Consider the following 25,397-nt stretch of genomic DNA (forward strand, 5'->3'; position numbering starts at 1 on the left):
CTCGAGCTCTGTCCTGGGGGGGGGGGGGGGTGTGAGCTCGAGCTGAGCTCTGTCCTGGGGGGGGGGAGTGTGAGTTCGAGCTGAGCTCTGTCCTGGGGGGGGGGGGGTGTGAGCTCGAGCTGAGCTCTGTCCTGGGGGGGGGGAGTGTGAGTTCGAGCTGAGCTCTGTCCTGGGGGTGGGGGGGGTGAGCTCGAGTTGAGCTCTGTCCTGTGGGGGGGGGGGGGGTGAGCTCGAGTTGAGCTCTGTCCTGGGGGGGGGGGGGGGGTGAGTTCGAGCTGAGCTCTGTCCTGGGGGTGGGGGGGGTGTGAGTTCGAGCTGAGTTCTGTCCTGGGGGGGGGGGGTGAGCTCGAGTTGAGCTCTGTCCTGGGGGTGGGGGGGGTGAGTTCGAGCTGAGCTCTGTCCTGGGGGTGGGGGGGGTGAGTTCGAGCTGAGTTCTGTCCTGGGGGGGGGGGGGGGGTGAGTTCGAGCTGAGTTCTGTCCTGGGGGTGGGGGGGGTGAGTTCGAGCTGAGCTCTGTCCTGGGGGGGGGGGGGTGAGTTCGAGCTGAGTTCTGTCCTGGGGGGAGGGTGAGCTCTGTCCTGGGGGTGGGGGGGGTGTGAGCTCGAGCTGAGCTCTGTCCTGGGGGTGGGGGGGGTGTGAGCTCGAGCTGAGCTCTGTCCTGGGGGTGGGGGGGGTTTGAGCTGAGCTCTGTCCTGGGGGGGGGGGGTTTGAGCTCGAGCTGAGCTCTGTCCTGGGGGGGGGGGTGAGTTCGAGCTGAGCTCTGTCCTGGGGGTGGGGGGGGTGAGTTCGAGCTGAGCTCTGTCCTGGGGGGGGGGTGAGTTCGAGCTGAGCTCTGTCCTGGGGGTGGGGGGGGTGAGTTCGAGCTGAGCTCTGTCCTGGGGGTGGGGGGGGTTTGAGCTGAGCTCTGTCCTGGGGGGGGGGTGAGTTCGAGCTGAGCTCTGTCCTGGGGGTGGGGGGGGTGAGTTCGAGCTGAGCTCTGTCCTGGGGGTGGGGGGGGTTTGAGCTGAGCTCTGTCCTGGGGGTGGGGGGGGTGTGAGTTCGAGCTGAGCTCTGTCCTGGGGGGGGGTGTGAGTTCGAGCTGAGCTCTGTCCTGGGGGTGGGTGGGGTGTGAGCTCGAGCTGAGCTCTGTCCTGGGGGTGGGGGGGGTGAGTTCGAGCTGAGCTCTGTCCTGGGGGGGTGGGGGGGTGAGTTCGAGCTGAGCTCTGTCCTGGGGGTGGGGGGGGTGTGAGCTCGAGCTGAGCTCTGTCCTGGGGGGGTGGGGGGGGTGAGTTCGAGCTGAGCTCTGTCCTGGGGGTGGGGGGGGTGTGAGCTCGAGCTGAGCTCTGTCCTGGGGGGGGGGGTGTGAGTTCGAGCTGAGCTCTGTCCTGGGGGTGGGGGGGGTGTGAGCTCGAGCTGAGCTCTGTCCTGGGGGTGGGGGGGGTGAGTTCGAGCTGAGCTCTGTCCTGGGGGTGGGGGGGGTGAGTTCGAGCTGAGCTCTGTCCTGGGGGTGGGGGGGGGTGTGAGCTCGAGCTGAGCTCTGTCCTGGGGGTGGGGGGGGTTTGAGCTGAGCTCTGTCCTGGGGGGGGGGGGGGTTTGAGCTCGAGCTGAGCTCTGTCCTGGGGGGGGGGTGAGTTCGAGCTGAGCTCTGTCCTGGGGGTGGGGGGGGTGTGAGCTCGAGCTGAGCTCTGTCCTGGGGGGGGGGGGTTTGAGCTCGAGCTGAGCTCTGTCCTGGGGGGGGGGGTGAGTTCGAGCTGAGCTCTGTCCTGGGGGGGTGGGGGGGGTGAGTTCGAGCTGAGCTCTGTCCTGGGGGTGGGGGGGGTTTGAGCTGAGCTCTGTCCTGGGGGTGGGGGGGGTGTGAGCTCGAGCTGAGCTCTGTCCTGGGGGTGGGGGGGGTGAGTTCGAGCTGAGCTCTGTCCTGGGGGGGGGGGTGTGAGCTCGAGCTGAGCTCTGTCCTGGGGGGGGCGGGGAAGGTCTGAGCTCTGTCCTGGGGGTGGGGGGGGGGTGTGAGCTCGAGCTGAGCTCTGTCCTGGGGGTGGGGGGGGTGTGAGCTCGAGCTGAGCTCTGTCCTGGGGGTGGGGGGGGGTGAGTTCGAGCTGAGCTCTGTCCTGGGGGTGGGGGGGGTGAGAGCTCGAGTTGAGCTCTGTCCTGGGGGGGTGGGGGGGTGAGTTCGAGCTGAGCTCTGTCCTGGGGGTGGGGGGGGTGAGCTCGAGCTGAGCTCTGTCCTAGGGGTGGGGGGGGTGAGTTCGAGCTGAGCTCTGTCCTGGTGGGGGGTGTGTGAGCTCGAGCTGAGCTCTGTCCTGGGGGGGGGTGTGAGTTCGAGCTGAGCTCTGTCCTGGGGGGGGCGGGGGGTTTGAGCTCGAGCTGAGCTCTGTCCTGGGGGTGGGGGGGTGAGTTCGAGCTGAGCTCTGTCCTTGGGGGGGGGGGGTGTGAGTTCGAGCTGAGCTCTGTCCTGGGGGTGGGGGGGGTGTGAGCTCGAGCTGAGCTCTGTCCTGGGGGGGGGTGTGAGTTCGAGCTGAGCTCTGTCCTGGGGGTGGGGGGGGTGTGAGCTTGAGCTGAGCTCTGTCCTGGGGGTGGGGGGGGTGTGAGCTTGAGCTGAGCTCTGTCCTGGGGGGGTGGGGGGGTGAGTTCGAGCTGAGCTCTGTCCTGGGGGGGGGGGGGTGAGTTCGAGCTGAGCTCTGTCCTGGGGGTGGGGGGGGTGTGAGCTCGAGCTGAGCTCTGTCCTGGGGGGGGGTGTGAGTTCGAGCTGAGCTCTGTCCTGGGGGTGGGGGGGGTGTGAGTTCGAGCTGAGCTCTGTCCTGGGGGTGGGGGGGGTGAGTTCGAGCTGAGCTCTGTCCTGGGGGTGGGGTGTGAGCTTGAGCTGAGCTCTGTCCTGGGGGAGGGTGAGCTCTGTCCTGTGGTGGGGTTGGTGTGAAGAGGCAGGTGGTTTGGTTGCTAATTTCAGATTGCATGTTAGAACGTAGACCAGTCAGAAACAGGTGAATTGATCATAGGGAACAAAGACATGGCAGACCAATTGAATAACTACTTTGGTTCTGTCTTCACTAAGGAGGACATAAATAATCTTCTGGAAATAGTAAGGGACCGAGGGTCCAGTGAGATGGAGGAACTGAGGGAAATACATGTTAGTAGGGAAGTGGTGTTAGGTAAATTGAAGGGAATAAAGGCAGATAAACCCCCAGGGCCAGATGGTCTGCATCCCTGAGTGCTTAAGGAAGTAGCCCAAGAAATAGTGGATGCATTAGTGATAATTTTTCAAAACTCCTTAGATTCTGGATTAGTTCCTGAGGATTGGAGGGTGGCTAATGTAACCCCACTTTTTAAAAAAGGAGGGAGAGAGAAACCGGGGAATTATCAAAGATGTGATAACAGCACATTTGGAAAGCGGTGAAATCATCGGACAAAGTCAGCATGGATTTGTGAAAGGAAAATCATGTCTGACGAATTTTCTAGAGTTTTTTGAAGATGTAACTAGTAGAGTGGATAGGGGAGAGCCAGTGGATGTGGTATATTTGGATTTTCAAAAGGCTTTTGACAAGGTCCCACACAGGAGATTAGTGTGCAAACTTAAAGCACACGGTATTGGGGGTATGGTATTGATGTGGATAGAGAATTGGTTGGCAGACAGGAAGCAAAGAGTGGGAGTAAACGGGATCTTTTCAGAATGGCAGGCAGTGACTAGTGGGGTACCGCAAGGCTCAGTGCTAGGACCCCAGTTGTTTACAATATATATTAGTGAATTAGACGAGGGAATTAAATGCAGCATCTCCAAATTTGTGGATGACACAAAGCTGGGCGGCAGTGTTAGTTATGAAGAGGATGCAGGGTGACTTGGATAGGTTAGGTGAGTGGGCAAATTCATGGCAGATGCAATTTAATGTGGATAAATGTGAGGTTATCCACTTTGGTTGCAAGAACAGGAAAACAGATTATTATCTGAATGGTGGCCGATTAGGAAAAGGGGAGGTGCAACGAGACCTGGGTGTCATTGTACACCAGTCATTGAAGGTGGGCATGCAGGTACAGCAGGCGGTGAAAAAGGCAAATGGTATGTTGACATTCATGGCAAGAGGATTTGAGTACAGGAGCAGGGAGGTTCTACTGCAGTTGTACAAGGCCTTGGTGAGACCGCACCTAGAGTATTGTGTGCAGTTTTGGTCCCCTAATATGAGGAAAGACATTCTCGCCATAGAGGGAGTACAAAGAAGGTTCACCAGATTGATTGCTGGGATGGCGGGACTTTCATATGAAGAAAGACTGGATCGACTAGGCTTATACCCACTGGAATTTAGAAGATTGAGGGGGGATCTTACTGAAACATAAAATTCTAAAGGGATTGGACAGGCAAGATGCAGGAAGATTGCTTCCGATGTTGGGGAAGTCCAGAACGAGGGGTCACAGTTTAAGGATAAAGGGGAAGCCTTTTAGGACCGAGATGAGGAAAAACTTCTTCACACAGAGAGTGGTGAACCTGTGGAATTCTCTGCCACAGGAAACAGTTGAGGTCGGTTCATTGGCTATATTTAACAGGAAGTTAGATATGGCCCTTGTGGCTAAAGGGATCGGGGGTATGGAGAGAAAGCAGGTACAGGGTTCTGAGTTGGATGATCAGCCGTGATCATACTGAATGGTGGTGCAGGCTCGAGGGGCCGAATGGCCTACTCTTACATCTATTTTCTGTTTCCATGTTTACTCTCATAATCTCTGCCTCTCATAGTCTTATAAAGCTCTATCAGATCTCCCCTCAGCCTCTGCCACTCACGAGAAAACAACCCAAGTTTGTCTAACTTTTCATTATAACACATGCTCTTTAATCCAGGCAGCATCTTCTGCATCTGTCCAGCCATAGCACCTGTCCTCCAAACCAGGCAGTATCCTGGTACACCTCTTCTGTACCCTCTCCAAAGCCTCGATGCTCGTCCTTGAGCAGAACTGTATAGAATATTCCTGCTAAGTTGAGGCGTTTTCCTGGGGGTAGGTGGTGCGGAGAAGTGGGTGAGGGAGATGAGTGCTGAGGTGTGGGGGAAGTCAGAAATTGAGGCTCCCTCCTGTAGGGGTGGAGCCTCCCTTTGCAGGGTCAGGCTGCTGAACCGTCACCTGACCCCCATCTTGTCTCCAGTATTTCAGACCAGAGGATCGAGTCCATCTCCATCAACAGCTCCGGGGACTGGATTGCATTTGGAAGCTCAGGTGAGGTCTCTCCCCCTTCTCACCCACCCCACGGTTTCTGGGCTCTGTTTCTTTTTGCCCTGGTGGTGTAGCGATTAGTGTGACACTATGAGGTGTTTCGGAGCTCAATTCTGGTGCCATTCTGTAAGGAGTCTTTGTACATTCTCCCCTTGGACTGTGTGGGTTACCTCCAGGTGCTCTGGTTTCCTCCCACAGTTCCAAGACCTATCGGGTAGGTTAATCAGTCACTGTAAATCCCAGGATTAGGTTTGAGTTATCGAGGTTGCTGGGGGGCTGGAAGAGTCTCTTCCATGCTATAAGGAAAGTGTAATTATCATTCAGCCATACATGAACACAGCCAAGTGAAACAGCGTGCCTCCGATGCCGAGGTGCAAAACAGAACCGACAGTCACACAGCACAAGGCATATATAGCACAAAACACACAAAAAAGATATATAGCCCAAGTCCCTGAATGTCATGTCCTGTCCATTGATGATGCCTGGGATGTTGTCGACAAGAACAAGCATATCGCAGTCTCATCATCACAGCCTTAGACAAACGCAATCCTGCTTCTCTTCCACTGAGCAAACACTGGAGAGCAGCACTGACCAGGATTCTGGGTTGGCTGTAGTTGGGAACACCAAGGGTCCTGAGCCAATGGGTGGTCCACAAACCCCTTGGGAAATTGTGTTGTTTTTGGATTCCTTGTGGTGGGATTTATTGGTTCCGATTATTTAATTCTTAGATTAAACTGTTCAATTGTTTTTTTTTGGCAGTTTAACAATTAATTGCTTGTATTTTATGTAATTACTTATATGTACCTAACAGTTTAATATGCCTCCTAGTGGCCATGGGATGTAAATGCAAGTTTAGTGTGCTCCGCCTCGTGTTTATGCAAAGTATGATTCTGGAAGCTTCTGTTGGTGCTGCATTATTTGGATAAGAGCTTTCTCATTTGAATGGAAATTTCCTTATCCATGAGTATAAAATCTGACCACAAGCTCAGCACCATCTTAATATCTTAGCCTTCTGTTTCTCCCTTCACTTATAGACCTCTATCACTGTTCGTTTGAATGTCTCTTTGGTTCAATCACGCATAACAAGTGATTGTGAAGCAATGAGTTTTTGGAATCTTTCAGAAATCAGGGAAGAGGCATAAAGCTTGTTGTTTCGTGGCTAAGTGGGTTGGTTACAGAGTCATACAACACAGAAACAGGCCCTTTAGCCCATCCCATCCATACTGACCAAGGTGCCATGGAAGATAGTCCTATTTGCCTGTGTTTGGCTCTAAAGGAGTTTCATCAGGGAGGTGTGAGGGGCTGCATTTTAGAACAACTATTTACTATCCCTCAGTTCCATTTTCCTGCATTTTCTTAGAGTTATAGAACACCACAGCACAGACATGCCCTTTTGGCCCATCTAGTCTCTGCCAAACCATTAATCTGCCTCGTCCCATCAACCTGCACCTGGACCACAGCCCTCCGTACCCCTCCCTCCGTGTACCCATCCAAATTTCTCCTGTGTTGAAATCAAACCCACGTCCACCACTTCTACTGGCAGCTCGTTCCACACTCACTAACCTCCCCTCAAGTTTCCCGTACCTGTTCCAGCTTTTTAGCCTTTGATTGTAGCAACACAAACAAAATGCTGGAGGAACTCAGCAAGTCATGCAGCACCTATAAGGAGAACTAGACAGTTGACATTTCAGGCCAAGACCCTTATCAGGACTGGAAGGGAAGGGGAAGGTGACTGGTGAGACCAGGTGTGTGAGGGAGGGAGATGATGGAGGGGAAGGAGTCTGATAGGAGAAAATGGGATGGGCACCGGAGGAGGCAATAGGCAAGTGAGTAGAAGGGATAAGAGACCAGAGAAGAGAATCAAAGAAGGAAAGGGGAATGGGGAAAAATGACTGGAAGTTGAACATACCGTCAGGTTGGAGGGCACCCAGGCGGAGAGTGAGAGTGAGAGCCTTTGCCTGTGTTGCAGGTCTGGGACAGCTGCTGGTGTGGGAGTGGCAGAGTGAGAGCTACGTGCTGAAGCAGCAGGGACATTTCAACAACATGGTTACGCTGTCTTACTCTCCCGATGCCCAGTACATCGTCACAGGGGGTGACGATGGCAAGGTAAGTCTACCTCCGCATCCATGCGCCTCTGTTGGACTCCTGAACGCCCTCATTTGACCATAAATGGTCCAGCAGCAGAATTAGGCCGTCGAGTCTGCTTTGCCATTCCAACTCGGCTGATTTCAACTCCATCCTCCTGCCTTCTCCCTGTAACCTTGATGCCCCACCCCACATCAGCCCTTAAGATGTGCTGGCGTTGGAGAGGGTCCAGAGGAGGTTCACGAGAAAGATTCCAGGAATGAAAGTGTTGACAAATGAGGAATGTTTGACAGCTCGGAGCTGTAATTGCTGGAGTTTGGAAGAATGAGGGAAGAATCTCATTGAAACCTATTCAATATTGAAATAGAGTGGATGTGGAGAGGATGGGCGAGTCTGGGACGAAGGGCACAGCCTCAGATTAGAGGGATGTCCATTTAGGACAGAGATGAGGAGGAATTTCTTTAGCCAGATGGTGGTTAATATGTGGATTTTGTTGTCACAGATGGCTGTGGAGACTGTGTTATTGGGTATATTTAAAGCAAAGGTTGATAGGTTCTTGATTAGTCAGGGCATTGGATCACAGGGAGAAGGCAGAGTGGGGTTGAGAGGGATAATAAATTAATCACAATGGATGGCAGAGCAAACTTGATGGGCTGAATGGCCTAATTCTTCTCTATTTCTTATGGTCTATGACAGGCAACGGGTCTGAAAGGAAGAAACAACCTTCACCTGAATCTCATCTCAAGGATGTTTGTGCATGCATATCTCCAGATTATTATCACATTGGGATTTAGATTTATTAATCACATGTACATCAAAACAATATTGTGAAATGCATTAACAACCTACACAGCCTGCAAGTATCCCCACACGTTCCAAGCTGAAACTGCTTTATTTGACAAACTTCCATTTTGTGTTAAACATCCAAGGAAAAATCTAATTTAACTCTTTCCTTGCACCTTGTTGGTGTGCAAGAGATTCTGCAGTGGCTGGAAGTCTTGAACAACAAACACAAAATGCTGGAGGAACTCAGCAGGCCAGGCAGTATCAATGGAAAAAAAGTACAGTTGAGCCATTTTGTCTGTGTTACGTGGATTTCCAGCATTTGCAGATTTTCCTTAATTGTGTGCATGACAAGGGTTGAGAAATAGATGTAAGAGAGGAAAATGTGAGGTGATAACTATAACCAAGAGGGATTCTGTAGAGGCTGTAAGACTTGAACAACACACACAAGATGCTGGAATGACTCAGCATGTCAGGCAGCGTCTGTGGAGAGGAGTAAACATTTGGTGTTTTCGGTGGTGCTTGAAGACTGACCACGTTATCTCTCCCATTAGGTGAAGGTTTGGAATACCAGCAGCGGTTTCTGCATTGTGACGTTTAGTGAACACACCAGCTCTGTTACCGCAGTTACCTTCAACTCTACCGGCTTTGTTGTGGTCAGTGCCTCTCTGGACGGCACGGTGAGGGCGTTTGATCTTCACAGGTGAGACAAGGATGCGTTTGGCTCGTCCCCGTGCCGCTCAGCTTGCATACTCTGAATGGGGTCTGCTCCTGAGAGAATGTTACCCTGCACAGGGCGTACACACAAGATGAAGATAGGTGGTCATGATTTCTCCCAATCACCGTTCACAGTAACTGTTCCTCAAATCCTGAAACTCCAAACACATGGTCACTGGAACATGCACTCAGTGTTCCGTATGCCTGCTCGTTAACACACATACCTAATCAGCCAATTGAGCTAGCACTCTTTGCACCGCTTACTTTTTATACTGTAACTTACAGTAGGTTTTCGATGTACAGTCTGTGTATCAGTGGGGAATTGGTTCCGGGACCCCCCCCCCCCACCCCCACGGATGCACAAGTCCCTTATTTAACCTGTCTCAGTGCGGTGGTCTCAGGACTCAGCGGCGCAGCTCTGAATCTGCAGTGTTTCTGTTCATGAAGATAATGACAATCACGATTGAAAATAAAGTGGAAGTAATAAAGTGATCAGAAAGAGGTGAAACACCATCGGCTACAGTTGGTCAACGATTGGAGCAATTTTAATGCAGCATGTGAAAGGCCCTGCCCCGATGAAAGCTACAATTATTACTGAGCAATGCAGTGGTTTAATTATTGAAATACATACGTTTCTTAAGTGTTTTATATACATAGAAAGGTAAAATATATACTATATACTAAGACAAACGTTTGACTAACTGACGCTAAATAATACCGGATGTACCCGTTCCGACTTCAAATCCGACTGAAAGACGGGCTCAGGAACGGAGCTCGTTCATAACCCGGGGACTGCTTGTACTTTAAAATCATCTGTAGATTACTTATAATACCCAGTACAATGTAAATGCTATGTAAATAATTGTTATACTGTATTGTTTAGGGAATAATGACAAGATAAAATAGTCTGTACATGCTTGAACAGCAAGTGCTGGAGAGAACTTTGGGGCTTTCCAGATCCGTGGTTGGTTGAATCCGCGCACGTGGGACCCGCAGATGAGGAGGGCCGACTGTATTGCACTGTACTGCCACAGAACAATGTGGCACGATTAACACCTTGTTAATTTCGCAAAGTAGTCGTACCTGTTTGCTAATGCAAGGATCTAATCAGCTAATCATGGGGCAACAACTCAATGCATAAAAGCATGCTGACATGGTCTTTGATCCACAGCATCTGCAATTGTATTTTTCTGTCAAGAGGTTCAGTTGTTGTTCAGACCAAACATTAGAATGAGGAAGAAATGTGATGATTGTTGGTGCCATGGGTGGTTTGAGTATCTTAGAAATTGCTGATCTCGTGGGATTTTCATACACAGCAGTCTTTAGAGCAGCCTTTCTCTAACCTTTGGGGAACCCTTGCATAAAAGTTCATATATCTACAGCTCACGGTAAGTTCATATATCTACAGCTCACGGTATGTGAGCGTGATCAGTAAATTGTAGATATACTAATCCAAAAATATTTGTCAAAGCTCTTTTGAGTAGAAAATGAATTTTTAGCCAATTCAATCTTTCTTGAAATTACTCTCGCTTTCCCTTACATAAATTTTAAAAACTCATTAGGTAAACATAATAAATTTCTGTAAAATAACTGGCTTAAGCCAAAATGGGATTTAATTTTTCTAAAGGTAGGCCTGGTAGATTTAATTTAAATAAAGGTTATGAATTGATTTTAATTATGTTATTTACAGCTGGAAAATTTATTGACAATGTTGAATGGTAAAGGTGCTAAAAACTATAAGCCAAGCAATATGAATAAAAATAAGACAAAATTTTATACAGGCCTTTTTGGAAAAACAAACATTTTCTTACAAAATGACATGATCGGCCTAGCATGTGAAATCGGTGCTTGTTTTTTGCTGCATAGATAATTCTGGGTTGAACTTAAGATAAGCACGCATGAATTTCACCTTCAACTGAAATGAGACGATTTCTGGCCTTGCTCTTGATGCTTTATAAACAAGAAAAAGCTTACTCACACACATAAGAAGTTGAAAATGTAGCAAAACGTTTATTGGTTTCCTGTAAATAGCAGGATACTCTTCTTTCTCAGAAATCCAGAACTTGCCCAGGGACATGTCAGTAAATCTTATCAGACTGTAGCTCACTAAGTTCTTTCTCTTCTCTGAAAATCAAGTTTTTAGAGAAAGGGTCCCTCACCCAGTCATACACTTGTGTTGAAAGGGAGGGAAAATACTGTTCAGTTTTGTTCTGTAGTTCTTCCCGGTGGTTTTCATTAAGAGTCGAGACTTTCTGATCCTTCCTCACTCTCAAGCCCAAGCAGTAATGGAAACATTTCAAGATTTCCTTTTGCAACATGATTTTTCCAAAGACTCAGTTTCCTTTTAAATCCAAGAAGCTTGTCACTTAAAGTCAGAACATTTTCTCCAGAGACTTATTCAACTAATTCATATGATGAAAAATGCCTGCTAAGAAGGCTAGTTTCTGCAGCCATTCTTCATCGTCAAAGCACGCAGCAAAATCTGGCCTACTATTTTCTTGAAAGTACTCCTGCAAATCACCTTCCAGCTCAAACACCCTGTTGTTTGAGATTGCTGTGCTCCTTGTCCAGGTTTTCACACAGTTTTTTTTTAAACATTCTCAAATGAACTGGTCTTTGTTTAATAAAGTAAACAATTTTTATAACATCATCCAGAACTTTTTCTTTTCATCTCCAAGAGCTTTTGGCATTAGCACCTCTCAGTGAAGAAAGCAGTGTTTTGTGACAAGTTCAGGATTTTCTTTCTTAAACGAGAAATAAAACCTCTTATGGAGTCAACAATTGATGTGGCACCATCAGTACAACACAGTTCCTCCAAGACAGACCTTTTATTTTCCAATATGAAGACAAAACATTAAATATATTTTGGCCCTTGATTATTTCAGGCAGTTCTTTGCAACAGAAAAAGTCTTTTAGAATTTCACCATCATTTAAAAATTTTACAAATCCTCTAACGTGACATTTATTGGTGAATTCTGTTGACTTATCAACCTGGATAGAGAAGCTGTTCTTCAGTTTATCACACAAAACCTCATCAGCGTCATATGACATGTTGTACGAGAGCCAACCAGGGACAAGACTATTCTGGATTTAGTGTTATGTAATGAACAGGATTTGATAAGCGATCTTGCAGTAAAGAAGCCATTAGGAGGTAGTGATCATAATATTATAAGTTTTTATCTGCAATTTGAGAAGGATAAGGGCAGCTCGGAGGTGTCAGTGTTGCAGTTGAACAGGGGAAACTATGGAGCCATGAGGGAGGAGCTGGCCAAAGTTGACTGGACGGATAGCCATTCACTGAAGGTGAATGAGCAAGTGCAGCAGGCAGTGAAGAAGGCTAATGAAATGTTGGCCTTTATTACAAAGGGAATTGAGTACAAGAGCAAGGAAATCCTCTTGCATTTGTAGAGAGCCCTGGTGAGACCACACCTGGAGTATTGTGTACAGTTTTGGTCTCCAGGGTTAAGGAAGGACATCCTGGCTGTAGAGGAAGTGCAGTGTAGATTCACAAGGTTAATTCCTGGGATGTCTGGACTGTCTTACGCAGAGAGGTGAGAGAGACTGGGCTTGTACACGCTGGAATTAAGGAGATTCAGAGGGGATCTGATTGAAACATAACAAGATTATTAAGGGATTGGACAAGATAGAGGCAGGAAATATGTTCCAGATGCTGGGAGAGTCCAGTACCAGAGGGCATGGTTTGAGAATAAGGGGTAGGTCATTTAGGACAGAGTTAAGGATAAACTTCGTCTCCCAGAGAGTTGTGGAGGTGTGGTATGCACTGCCTCAGAAGGTAGTGGAGGCCAATTCTCTGGATGCTTTCAAGAAGGAGCTAGATAGATATCTGATGGATAGGGGAATCAAGGGATATGGGGACAAAGCAGGAACCGAGTATTGATAGTAGATGATCAGCCATGATCTCAGAATGGCGGTGCAGGCTCGAAGGGCCGAATGGTCTACTTCTGCACCTATTGTCTATTGTTATCAATGCGTCAGCTTATCATACTGTTTGAGAGTGAAATCTTTTCGATTTCTCTTACTGCATTTTGTCCTAGCATTTTACTTACAATAATTTTGCATACTGGCATTATTAGGTTCTCACCAACTGCATGACTTTTTTCTTTTCTGGGTAGTAAGTTCTGCTACTAAGTAACAAACAGGAGAAAACCTGCAGATGTTGGAAATCCAAGCAACACCACAAAATGCTGGAGGATCCCAGTAGGACCCTACAGAGTCCTGCTGAAGGGTCTCAGCCCGAAACATCAACTGTACTCTTCTCCATAGATGCTGCCTGGCCTGCTGAGTTCCTCCGGCATTCTGTATGTGTTGCTGCTACTAAATAGCTTGCTTCCTGAACCTTTTAGCTGACTGTGACTCTTAACAAAAGTTTTACTCTATTTTGAGATTCCAATAGATGTTTAAAATAATAATCAGCACTTTTATGTGTCATATGGCTGTGATTTGTAGTTAAGTGTCTTTTCAATTTTGCTGGAGCCATTGCTACATTTATAAGTTGTTTTGCCACAGGCCAGGTACAATGGAACAGGACAACTTGGACCACCAGTCCATGGAAAACCATTGATAAGTAGCTTTTATTGTAAAGACAGACTTTTTTGTGTCCATTGTTGCACTAGTGAAATGACTCGGGGGGTTTGTAATTCTTCATCTTTAATCTGATCAGAATTGCCCATAGGCCGAGGCCTAGAGTGCTGCTCTCGCATTTCACACCTCTCTTCAAAAATTGTCATATTGGACCGTCTTTAGAATGAAAATTTCCCTCCAATTTTCTACTACACTGGTAGAGTTTGTTTGCTCCTGTAAGGGGAAGTTGAGGGAGATAATTTGGGAGGAAGGGAACTCAACCAAATAGACATGGTCTTGCTGTGCATTGCCATACTGGGCTGATAGACCTCAAACACGATTGCTAATGGGGTTGTTCGGTCACTGCCTATCACCAATACGCAAAGCTCCAAAGAGGATGTTTATTTTTTTTGTTGTGGAACCCGGTTGAGAAACCTGCTCAGAGAATGGTATGTAAAATAAAAAACTTGCAGTGGGCAGCAGTTCTGTGGGTGGTAATGCTTTGTTAATGAGAGGAGTCAGAGGAGAATGGGCAGACAGTAACACAGATAAGCATGCGTTACAACAGTGGTGTACAGAAGAGCATCTCTGAATGTACAACCTGTCGAACCATGAAGTGGATGGTTACGGCAGCAGAAGACCATGAACATACACTCAGCAGCCGCTCTATTCAGGCGACCACGTCTGTGCTCTCCGTGAGACCAAATGAAACTGATCTCATCGGCCCGTGATGTAGGACGGAGGGGTTAGATTGATCTTAGAGTAGGTCACAACATTCTAGGTTGAAGGTCCAGCACTGCCGTCCTGTTCTTTATCTTCCTTTTCAATATCATTATTATATCGGCTTCCACTAGCACCCCTGGCAGCCCTTTCCAAGGACCCACCACTATGTACATGGAGAAAAAAATCTTGCCTCACAAATTGCCTTTAGTTTTTTCCTTCGCATGTTAAACCTGCACACTAGTATTTGAAATTTCCATCTTGGGCAAATGAATGTTTGCCCTGTCTTTATTCCCAAACTTTTACAGACTTCTATCAAGTCTCTCCTCAGCCTCACATCTCCAGAAAAACATCGGAAGTTTGTCTAAAGTCTCCTTATAGTGAATAATCCAGGCAGCATCCTGGCCAACATTCTTCTTGATCTGTTCTGTTTGCTATAACCTAAAAATGCTCCAAAAAATATACCAAACATTGCTTTCCTTTTTGGGGACAAGTAACAGTTTACAGCACTGGCAAACTGGGTTCAGTTGCTGCTGTTGTCTGAAAGGAGTTTGTATGTTCTCCCCATGGCCATCCTCCGGATGCTTTGGTTTCCTCCCACAGTCCAAAGACTGTGTTTAATTGGGTGGTGTGGGCTCGTTACACTGGAAGAGCCTGTTACTGTTACCTGTAAATAAATAAATGCTTGTTGACTCCTCAGTCGTCTTGTTATTTTCCAAGTGCCCTTTTTCACCTCTTTAAATAACATACCTGTGCTCTCCCTATCACCCTCCTGTCCTCCCTTTGCAGGTATCGGAACTTCCGCACATTCACATCCCCACGACTCACTCAGTTCTTCTGCCTGGCTCTGGATTCAAGTGGAGAGATTGTGTGTGCAGGCTCACAGGATTCCTTCGAGGTGTTCGTCTGGTCCATGCAGAGCGGTCGGCTGCTCGATGTAAGTGTGGAATCTATTACTTCCTCATGCATATGGTTCCATCCTGAACTGGTGTGGATAACTTCACTCACCTTAGCACTGAACTGATTCCACAACCAACAAGCTCACTTTTCAAGGACTTGACAATTCATCTTCACAGTGTTTCTTCCTTCATTCGTACATTCACTCATTTATTAATTTGTTTGTATTTGCACAGTTTTTCAGCTTTTGCACATTAGTTGTTAGTCTGACTTTGCATTTGTGGATTCTATTGTATTTTTTGTTATTCGACTCTGAGTGCCCGCAGAAAAATGAATCTCAGGGTAGTTTATGGTCTCCTTAAGGTAATGAAGAGTCCTTTTGGCATGTTGGCTTTCATAAATCAGGGTACTGAGTACAGGAGATGGGATGTTGAAGTTGTATAAGACATTGATGAGGCCTAATCTGGAGTATCATGTGCAGCTCTGGTCACTTCACTACAAACAAGATTGAAAGATTGCAGAGAAAATTGAAAAGGATGTTGCTACAACTTGAGGGCCTGAAGTATAGGAAAAGGTTGAGTAACATGGAAAACCTACAGCACAGTAAGGCCCTTTGGCCCACAATGCTGTGCCGAACATGTACTTAATATAGAAATTACCTAGGGTTACCCATAGCCCTCTATTTTTCAAAGCTCCATGTACCTGTCCAGGAGTCTCTTAAAAGACCCTATCGTATCCGCCTCCACCACCGTTGCTGGCAGCCCATTCCATGTACTCACCACTCACTGCGTAAAAATTTTTTTATCCCTGACATCTCCTCTGTAGCTGCTACCCAGCATCTTAAACCTGTGCCCTCTTGTGGCAGCCCTGGGGAAAAAGCCTCTGACTATCCACATGATCAATGTCTCTCATCATCTTATACACCTCTATCAGGTCACCTCTCATCCTCCATCACTCCAAGGAGAAAAGGCCGAGTTCACTCAACCTATTCTTATAAGGCATGCTCCCCAATCCAGGCAACATCCTTGTAAATCCCCCGGCACCCTTTCTATAGTTTCCACATCCTGTAGTGAGGCGACCAGAACTGAGCACAGTACTTCAAGTGGGGTCTGACCAGGGTCCTGTACAGCTGCAACGTTACCTCTCAGCTCCTAAACTCAATCCAATGGTTGATGAAGGCCAATACACCGTACGCCTTCTTAACCACAGAGTGAACCTGCGCAGCAGCTTTGAGTGTTCTATGGACTCAGACCCCAAGATCCCTCTGATCCTCCACACTGCCAAGAGTCTTACCATTAATACTATATTCTGCCATCATATTTGACCTACCAAACTGAACCACTTCACACTTATCTGGGTTGAACTCCATCTGCCACTTCTCAGCCCAGTTTTGCATCCTATCAATGTCTCGCTGTAACCTCTGACAGCCCTCCACACTATCGACAACACCCCCAACCTTAGTGTCATCAGCAAATTTACTAACCCATCCCTCCACTTCCTCATCCAGTTCACTTATAAAAATCACAAAGAGTAAGGGTCCCAGAACAGATCCCTGAGGCACCCCACTGGTCACCGACCTCCATGCAGAATATGACCCATCTACAACCACTCTTTGCCTTCTGTGGGCAAAGCAAGGTCCCCTTGGATCCCATGCCTCCTTACTTTCTCAATAAGCCTTGCATTGGGGTACCTTGTCAAATGCCTTGCTGAAATCCATATACAGTACATCTACTGCTCTTCCTTAGTCACATCCTCAAAAATTCAATCAGGCTCGTAAGGCACAACCTGCCTTAGACAAAGCCATGCTGACTATTTCTAATCATATTATACCTCTCCAAATGTTCATAAATCCTGCCTCTCAGGATCTTCTCCATCAACTTAATAACAACTGAAGTACGACTCATTAGTCTGTAATTTAGTGGGCTATCTCTACTCCCTTTCTTGAATAAGAGAACAACATCCACAACCCTCCAATCTTCTGAAACCACTCCCATCCCCATTGATGATGCAAAGATCATCGCCAGAGGCTCAGCAATCTCCTTCCTCACCTCCCACAGTAGCCTGGTGTACATCTCCGGTCCTGGAGACTTATCCAACTTGATGTTTTCCAAAAGCTCCAGCACATCCTCCTACTTAATATCTACATGCTCAAACTTTTCAGTCTGCTGTAAGTCATCCCTACAATCGCCAAGATCCTTTTCCATAGTGAATACTGAAGCATTACATACCTCTGCTGTCTCCTCCAGTTCCATATACACTTTTCCACTGTTACAGTCGATTGGTCCTATTCTCTCACAACTTATCCTCTTGTTCTTAACATACTTGCAGAATGTCTTGGGGTTTTCCTTATTTCTGCCCACCAAGGCCTTCTCCTGGCCCCTTCTGGCTCTCCTAATTTCCTTCTTAAGCTCCTTCCTGCTAGCCTCATAATCTTCTAGATCTCTAACATTGCCTAGTTTTTTGCCCCTTTTGTAAGCATTTCTTTTCTTCTTGACTCAATTTACAACAGCCTTTGTACACCACGGTTCCTGTACCCTACCATCCTTTCCCTGTCTCATTGGAGCGTACCGACGCAGAATGTCATGCATATCCCCCGAGTATTTGCCACGTCTCCTATCGTACATTTCCCTGAGAATTTCCCAATTTATACTTCAAGTTCCTGCCTGATAGTTTCATATTTCTCCATACTCCAATTAAGCGTTTTCCTCACTTGTCTGTTCCTATCCCTCTCCAATACTATGGTAAAGGAGATAGAATTGATTCCACTATATCCAAAATGCTCTCCCACTGAGAGACCTGACACCTGACCAGGTTCATTTCCCAATACCAGATCAAGTACAGCCTCTCCTCTTGTAGGATTATCTACACCTTCCTGAACACACCTAACAAACTCCACCCCATCTAAACCCCTTATCCTAGGGGCAATATTTGGGAAATTAAAATCTCTCACCACAACCCTGTTATTATTACACCTTTCCAGAATCCGTTTCTATCTGCTCCACGATGTCCCTGTTACAATTGGGTGGTCTATAAAAAAATACCCAGTAGAGTTATTGACCCCTTCCTGTTCCTAATCTCCACCCACAGAGACTCTGTAGACAATCCCTCCATGCTTTCCTCCTTTTCTGCAGCCGTGACACTATCTCTGATCAACAGTGCCACGCCCCCACCTTATTTGCCTCCCTCCCTGACCTTTCTGAAACATCTAAAACCCTTTCCTGCCCCTGAGACATCCAAGTCTCTGTAATGGCCACGACATCATAGCTCCAAGTACCAATCCATGCTCTCAGCTCATCTGCTTTCTTCATGATGCTCCTTGCATGAAAATAGACACATCTCAAACCATCAGTGTGAGCGCATCCCTTCTCTATCACCTGCCTGTTCTCCCTCTCACACTGCCTACAAGCTTTCTCTATTTGTGAGTCAGCTACCCCTTCCTCCTTCTCTTCAGTTTGATTCCCACCCCCCAATGATTCCAGTTTGAACTCTCCCAGTAGCCTTAGCAAACCTCCCTGCCAGGATATCGGTCCCCCTCGGATTCAAGTGCAACCCGTCCTTTTTGTACAGGTCACACCTGCCCCAATGATCCAGAAATCCCTGCCCCTGCTCCAGTCCCTCCACATTTATCCTCCACCTCTTTCTATTCCTATACTCACTATCGTGTGGCACAGGCAGTAATCCTGAGATTACTACCATTGACGTCCTGCTTCTCAGCTTCTTTCCTAACTCCCTGTAGTCTGTTTTCAGGACCTCCTCCCTTTTCCTACCTATGTTGTTGCTAGCAATATGTACCATGACCTTTGGCTGTTCTCCCTCCCACTTCAGGATATCGTGGATGGGATCAAAAACATCCAGGACCCTGGCACCTGGGAGGCAAACTACCATCCGAGTTTCTTTTCTGCATCCACAGAATTGCCTGTCTGACCCCCTAACTATAGAGTACCCTATCACTACTGCCTTCCTCTTCCTTTCCCTACCCGTCTGAGCCACAGGGCCAGACTCTGTGCTAGAGGCACGGCCACTGTTGCTTCCCTCCCAACAGTACTCAAACAGAAGTATTTATTGACAAGGGGGCAGCCCTTGGGGCACTCTCTAGTATCTGACTCTTGCCTTTTGCTCTCCTGACTGTTACCCACTTATCTGTCTCCCAACGCCCCAGTGTGTCTACTTGCCTATAGCCCCTTTGTATCACCACCTCACTTACCCTGACCAGACAAAGGTCAAGTAGATTAGGACTATTTTCAAGATTGTAGGAGAATGAGGGAAGATCTCATAGTTTCCAAAATTATGAGGGGTTAGCGCAGAATAGGTTGGTACGGACTAGATGGGCTGAAGGGCCTGTTTCTGTGCTGTACTGTTGTAACTTGTATCCAAACCCGTCCAGGCAGCAGGGAGGAGGAGGGTGGAGTTGGCGAGTTGGTGATAGATAGCAGGTCTGGTGGAGTGGGATAGGGCTGAACATCTATTAACTTGTGTGGTGGGTGCCCACCTTCCATGGCTTCTGTCTCTGAGCCCACTTCTTTGGCAAGGCTTCCCTTCCCTGCACCAATGACCCCTTTGTGGGACACCACACTCTGGCCTTCTCACTCTGGATCTTTCCATCGCTTATTGCTGCTGAGACATTTGTTGTCTCAACTTCAGCATTCTTCTCCCCTTCTGCATGCCTTGCCGTTCACTCTCTGCACCATCAACCTGCAGTCAAAGGCAGTGCTCCTGCTGGTGGACTGGCCTCTACCTTGCTGAGGCCAGGTGGTGACAGTATAACCCCTCCTGTTACATATCCCTCGAAGAGAATCCCACTGAGGAGCCTTAGGCCCTTGTCTCGCACCCTCTCCAGCCTCTTCTGCTCTGGAGATCTCCCAGAACTACTTCCCTGGACTTAGTCAGAGTGACGGGGTGGAGATACGTCTCTACCAAAGGAGGTGTAAGGCTCTCCTTCCCTTCGCTGGCCTGCAGGTCACCCCGGGCAAGGTGCAGCCCCTGCTGCCAGTGCCAGTGGTGGATGCAGGTTTGGTTTCCATTTTTAAAAGATTTTGAATAGGTAGATGCATGGAGGGCTGTGGTCCAGATTCAGGTTGATGGGACTGGGCCCAAGGGACTGTGTCTGTGCTGTAGTGCTCTATGACTTACCAAACCCTTGACAGCCACTGAGAGGTAGAGAGGAGGAAGGGTAGCGGGCGAGCCGGAGGTGGGCAGCGAGTCTGGGTGGAGTGAAGACATCTGTTACCTGTGTGTGCTCTGTGATCAGACAGGTGTGTGTTTTGTGACCCCCGTTCACTGTTTCACAGGTGCTGGCAGGACACGAGGGACCGGTGAGCAGCCTGAGTTTTAGCCCCACACAAACCATCCTGGTCAGCGCTTCCTGGGATAAGACGGTGAAGCTGTGGGATATGGCTGACAGCTGGAAGACAAAGGAGACTCTCCGCATGACCTCTGATGGTGAGCACGTCATCTCAGCTACACACCGTGTATAGTCATGGACCAAGAGACACCGGTCAGTGTACAGATCTCCCCCCGAGAGAGGGGCTGAGAGACACCGGTCAGTGTACAGATCTCCCCCCGAGAGAGGGGCTGAGAGACACCGGTCAGTGTACAGATCTGCCCCCGAGAGAGGGGCTGAGAGACACCGGTCAGTGTACAGATCTGCCCCCGAGAGAGGGGCTGAGAGACACCGGTCAGTGTACAGATCTCCCCCCGAGAGAGGGGCTGAGAGACACCGGTCAGTGTACAGATCTGCCCCCGAGAGAGGGGCTGAGAGACACCGGTCAGTGTACAGATCTGCCCCCGAGAGAGGGGCTGAGAGACACCGGTCAGTGTACAGATCTCCCCCCGAGAGAGGGGCTGAGAGACACCGGTCAGTGGACAGATCTCCCCCCAAGAGAGGGGCTGAGAGACACCTGTCAGTGTACAGATCTGCCCCCGAGAGAGGGGCTGAGAGACACCGGTCAGTGTACAGATCTCCCCCTGAGAGAGGGGCTGAGAGACACCGGTCAGTGTACAGATCTCCCCCCGAGAGAGGGGCTGAGAGACACCAGTCAGTGTACAGATCTCCCCCCGAGAGAGGGGCTGAGAGACACCAGTCAGTGTACAGATCTCCCCCCGAGAGAGGGGCTGAGAGACACCTGTCAGAGTGCTGCTCTCCCCCCGAGAGAGGGGCTGAGAGACACCGGTCAGTGTACAGATCTCCCCCCGAGAGAGGGGCTGAGAGACACCGGTCAGTGTACAGATCTGCCCCCGAGAGAGGGGCTGAGAGACACCGGTCAGTGTACAGATCTGCCCCCGAGAGAGGGGCTGAGAGACACCTGTCAGAGTGCTGATCTCCCCCCGAGAGAGGGGCTGAGAGACACCGGTCAGTGTACAGATCTCCCCCCGAGAGAGGGGCTGAGAGACACCAGTCAGTGTACAGATCTCCCCCCGAGAGAGGGGCTGAGAGACACCTGTCAGTGTACAGATCTCCCCCCGAGAGAGGGGCTGGGGAACAGAGAGAGAGGGAGAGAGAACGAACCAGTCAGTGTACAGATCTCCTCCTGAGGGAGAGGGACTAAGAGACACCAGTGTACAAAGAAAAGGACTGGGGATAGAGTAGCATGTTGTCTGTCTGTACAATGAGAAGGGTGTTTGAACCAATTACTGTCTCTCTGTCTATGGGGCATCACTGACACTCTGTCCTTGTCTCCCCCAGCTTTGGCGGTCACCTTCCGACCGGATGGCAAGGAACTGGCGGTGGTGACCCTGAACGGACAGATCACGTTCTGGGACGTGCAGGAGGCGGTGCAGACAGGTTCCGTTGAGGGCCGGCATGACCTGCAGATTGGACGCAGGGAGCAAGACCGCATCACCGCTAAGCAGTCCGCCAAGGGCAGGTACTCCGAGGGTCCACCATGGATGGGGGGGTCACTGACAGCGGAGTTACCCATGGGAAGGGGTTAGGTGTTGCCTGTGGGGAGATGTGACTGGGTGAGGTGGGTGGGGAGTGTCACCCTTAGGTAGGGGTAAATGGGTGGAGAGATCACATGTGGGTGGGTGTGATGTACAGTGGTAGGGTCACCTGGCAGTGGGGGTGCAGGTGGCATATAGAGGTGTAAAGGTGCCTAGAGGGGCAGGTCCACCTTGGACGAAAGGTATTTGGAGGGGTGGGATACCCATAGCTGAGTAAGGTTCTCCAGTGGCTGAGGAGATGGTGGAAGGAGGGGTCTCCTGTGGGTGAAGGGATGGAGAAGGAGGGGTCTCCGTGGGTGAGGGGATGGAGAAGGAGGGGTCTCCGTGGGTGAGGGGTTGGAGAAGGAGGGGTCTCCATGGGTGAGGGGATGGAGAAGGAGGGGTCTCCGTGGGTGAAGTGATGGAGAAGGAGGGGTCTCCGTGGGTGAGGGGATGGAGAAGGAGGGGTCTCCTGTGGATGAAGGGTTGGAGAAGGAGGGGTCTCCGTGGGTGAGGGGATGCAGAAGGAGGGGTCTCCTGTGGGTGAAGGGATGGAGAAGGAGGGGTCTCCGTGGATGAGGGGTTGGAGAAGGAGGGGTCTCCGTGGGTGAGGGGATGGAGAAGGAGGGGTCTCCATGGGTGAAGGGATGGAGAAGGAGGGGTCTCCGTGGGTGAAGTGATGGAGAAGGAGGGGTCTCCGTTGGTGAGGGGATGGAGAAGGAGGTGTCTCCGTGGGTGAAGGGTTGGAGAAGGAGGGGTCTCCGTGGATGAGGGGTTGGAGAAGGAGGGGTCTCCGTGGGTGAGGGGTTGGAGAAGGAGGGGTCTCCGTGGATGAGGGGTTGGAGAAGGAGGGGTCTCCATGGGTGAGGGGATGGAGAAAGAGGGGTCTCCGTGGGTGAGGGGATGGAGAAGGAGGGGTCTCCGTGGGTGAGGGGATGGAGAAGGTGGGGTCTCCGTGGGTGAAGGGTTGGAGAAGGAGGGGTCTCCGTGGGTGAGGGGATGCAGAAGGAGGGGTCTCTGTGGGTGAAGGGTTGGAGAAGGAGGGGTCTCCGTGGATGAGGGGATGGAGAAGGAGGGGTCTCCGTGGATGAGGGGTTGGAGAAGGAGGGGTCTCCGTGGATGAGGGGTTGGAGAAGGAGGGGTCTCCATGGGTGAGGGGATGGAGAAGGAGGGGTCTCCGTGGGTGAGGGGATGGAGAAGGAGGGGTCTCCGTGGGTGAAGGGTTGGAGAAGGAGGGGTCTCCATGGGTGAGGGGATGGAGAAGGAGGGGTCTCCATGGGTGAGGGGATGGAGAAGGAGGGGTCTCCGTGGATGAGGGGTTGGAGAAGGAGGGGTCTCCATGGGTGAGGGGATGGAGAAGGAGGGGTCTCCGTGGGTGAGGGGATGGAGAAGGAGGGGTCTCCGTGGGTGAAGGGTTGGAGAAGGAGGGGTCTCCGTGGGTGAGGGGATGGAGAAGGAGGGGTCACCGTGGGTGAAGGGTTGGAGAAGGAGGGGTCTCCGTGGGTGAAGGGTTGGAGAAGGAGGGGTCTCCGTGGATGAGGGGATGGAGAAGGAGGGGTCTCGTGGGTGAAGGGTTGGAGAAGGAGGGGTCTCCGTGGGTGAGGGGATGCAGAAGGAGGGGTCTGTGGGTGAAGGGTTGGAGAAGGAGGGGTCTCCGTGGATGAGGGGTTGGAGAAGGAGGGGTCTCCGTGGGTGAGGGGATGGAGGAGTGGTCTCCCATGGATGAAGGGTTGGAGAAAGAGGGGTCTCTGTGGGTGAGGGGATGGAGAAGGAGGGGTCTCCGTGGGTGAAGGGTTGGAGAAGGAGGGGTCTCCCATGGGTGAAGGGTTGGAGAAGGAGGGGTCTCCTGTGGGTGAGGGGATGGAGAAGGAGGGGTCTCCGTGGGTGAGGGGATGGAGAAGGAGTGGTCTCCCATGGGTGAAGGGTTGGAGAAGGAGGGATCTCCCGTGGGTGAGGGGATGGAGAAGGAGGGGTCTCCGTGGGTGAGGGGATGGAGAAGGAGGGGTCTCTGTGGGTGAAGGGTTGGAGAAGGAGGGGTCTCCGTGGGTGAGAGGATGGAGAAGGAGGGGTCTCCGTGGGTGAAGTGATGGAGAAGGAGGGGTCTCTGTGGGTGAAGGGTTGGAGAAGGAGGGGTCTCCATGGGTGAGGGGATGGAGAAGGAGGGGTCTCCGTGGGTGAGGGGATGGAGAAGGAGGGGTCTCCGTGGGTGAGGGGATGGAGAAGGAGGGGTCTCCATGGGTGAAGGGTTGGAGAAGGAGGAGTCTCCGTGGGTGAAGGGTTGGAGAAGGAGGGGTCTCCGTGGGTGAAGGGTTGGAGAAGGAGGGGTCTCCGTGGGTGAGGGGATGGAGAAGGAGGGGTCTCCGTGGATGAGGGGTTGGAGAAGGAGGGGTCTCCGTGGGTGAGGGGATGGAGAAGGAGGGGTCTCCATGGGTGAAGTGATGGAGAAGGAGGGGTCTCCGTGGGTGAAGGGTTGGAGAAGGAGGGGTCTCCATGGGTGAAGTGATGGAGAAGGAGGGGTCTCCGTTGGTGAAGGGTTGGAGAAGGAGGGGTCTCCGTGGGTGAAGGGATGGAGAAGGAGGGGTCTCCGTGGGTGAAGGGTTGGAGAAGGAGGGGTCTCCGTGGGTGAAGTGATGGAGAAGGAGGGGTCTCCGTGGGTGAAGGGTTGGAGAAGGAGGGGTCTCCATGGGTGAAGGGTTGGAGAAGGAGGGGTCTCCGTGGGTGAAGTGATGGAGAAGGAGGGGTCTCCGTGGGTGAAGTGATGGAGAAGGAGGGGTCTCCGTGGATGAGGGGATGGAGAAGGAGAGGTCTCCGTGGGTGAAGTGATGGAGAAGGAGGGGTCTCCATGGGTGAAGTGATGGAGAAGGAGGGGTCTCCGTGGATGAGGGGATGGAGAAGGAGAGGTCTCTGTGGGTGAGGGGATGGAGAAGGAGGGGTCTCCGTGGGTGAAGGGTTGGAGAAGGAGGGGTCTCCGTGGGTGAAGGGTTGGAGAAGGAGGGGTCTCCGTTGGTGAAGGGATGGAGAAGGAGGGGTCTCCCATGGGTGAGGGGATGGAGAAGGAGGGGTCTCCGTGGGTGAAGGGTTGGAGAAGGAGGGGTCTCCGTTGGTGAAGTGATGGAGAAGGAGGGGTCTCTGTGGGTGAAGGGTTGGAGAAGGAGGGGTCTCCGTGGATGAGGGGTTGGAGAAGGAGGGGTCTCCGTTGGTGAAGGGATGGAGAAGGAGGGGTCTCCGTGGATGAGGGGATGGAGAAGGAGGGGTCTCCGTGGATGAGGGGTTGGAGAAGGAGGGGTCTCCGTAGATGAGGGGTTGGAGAAGGAGGGGTCTCCGTTGGTGAAGGGATAGAGAAGGAGGGGTCTCTGTGGGTGAAGGGTTGGAGAGAGTGCTGTGGGTGCTAAGATGAGAGGTAGAATATCTCGGTGGAGAGTGGCGGAGGACACTTACATTGTCCCCTGGGTCGTGCTGCCCTCAGGTCATTCTCCACACTGTGTTACTCGGCAGACGGGCTGTCAGTGTTGGCGGGGGGACAATCCCGTTTTG

At 50.6% G+C, this 25,397-nt stretch overlaps 1 protein-coding gene across 1 annotated transcript in view; it reads left to right on the forward strand.

Annotated features, from left to right (window-relative positions):
* Nucleotides 1-25,397, forward strand: part of pwp2h (PWP2 small subunit processome component) — an 80,337-nt gene that overhangs the window by 30,810 nt on the left and 24,130 nt on the right. Inside the window, exons 9-15 of the mRNA XM_059966042.1 lie at nucleotides 5,095-5,165; nucleotides 7,132-7,268; nucleotides 8,585-8,733; nucleotides 14,838-14,985; nucleotides 20,234-20,384; nucleotides 21,628-21,808; nucleotides 25,330-25,391. Of these exons, the coding sequence (XP_059822025.1) occupies nucleotides 5,095-5,165; nucleotides 7,132-7,268; nucleotides 8,585-8,733; nucleotides 14,838-14,985; nucleotides 20,234-20,384; nucleotides 21,628-21,808; nucleotides 25,330-25,391 (899 nt within the window). The remainder of the gene's footprint in view (nucleotides 1-5,094; nucleotides 5,166-7,131; nucleotides 7,269-8,584; nucleotides 8,734-14,837; nucleotides 14,986-20,233; nucleotides 20,385-21,627; nucleotides 21,809-25,329; nucleotides 25,392-25,397) is intronic.

Source organism: Hypanus sabinus, chromosome 4 (genome assembly GCF_030144855.1).
Source record: "Hypanus sabinus isolate sHypSab1 chromosome 4, sHypSab1.hap1, whole genome shotgun sequence".
Taxonomy (NCBI): domain Eukaryota; kingdom Metazoa; phylum Chordata; class Chondrichthyes; order Myliobatiformes; family Dasyatidae; genus Hypanus; species Hypanus sabinus.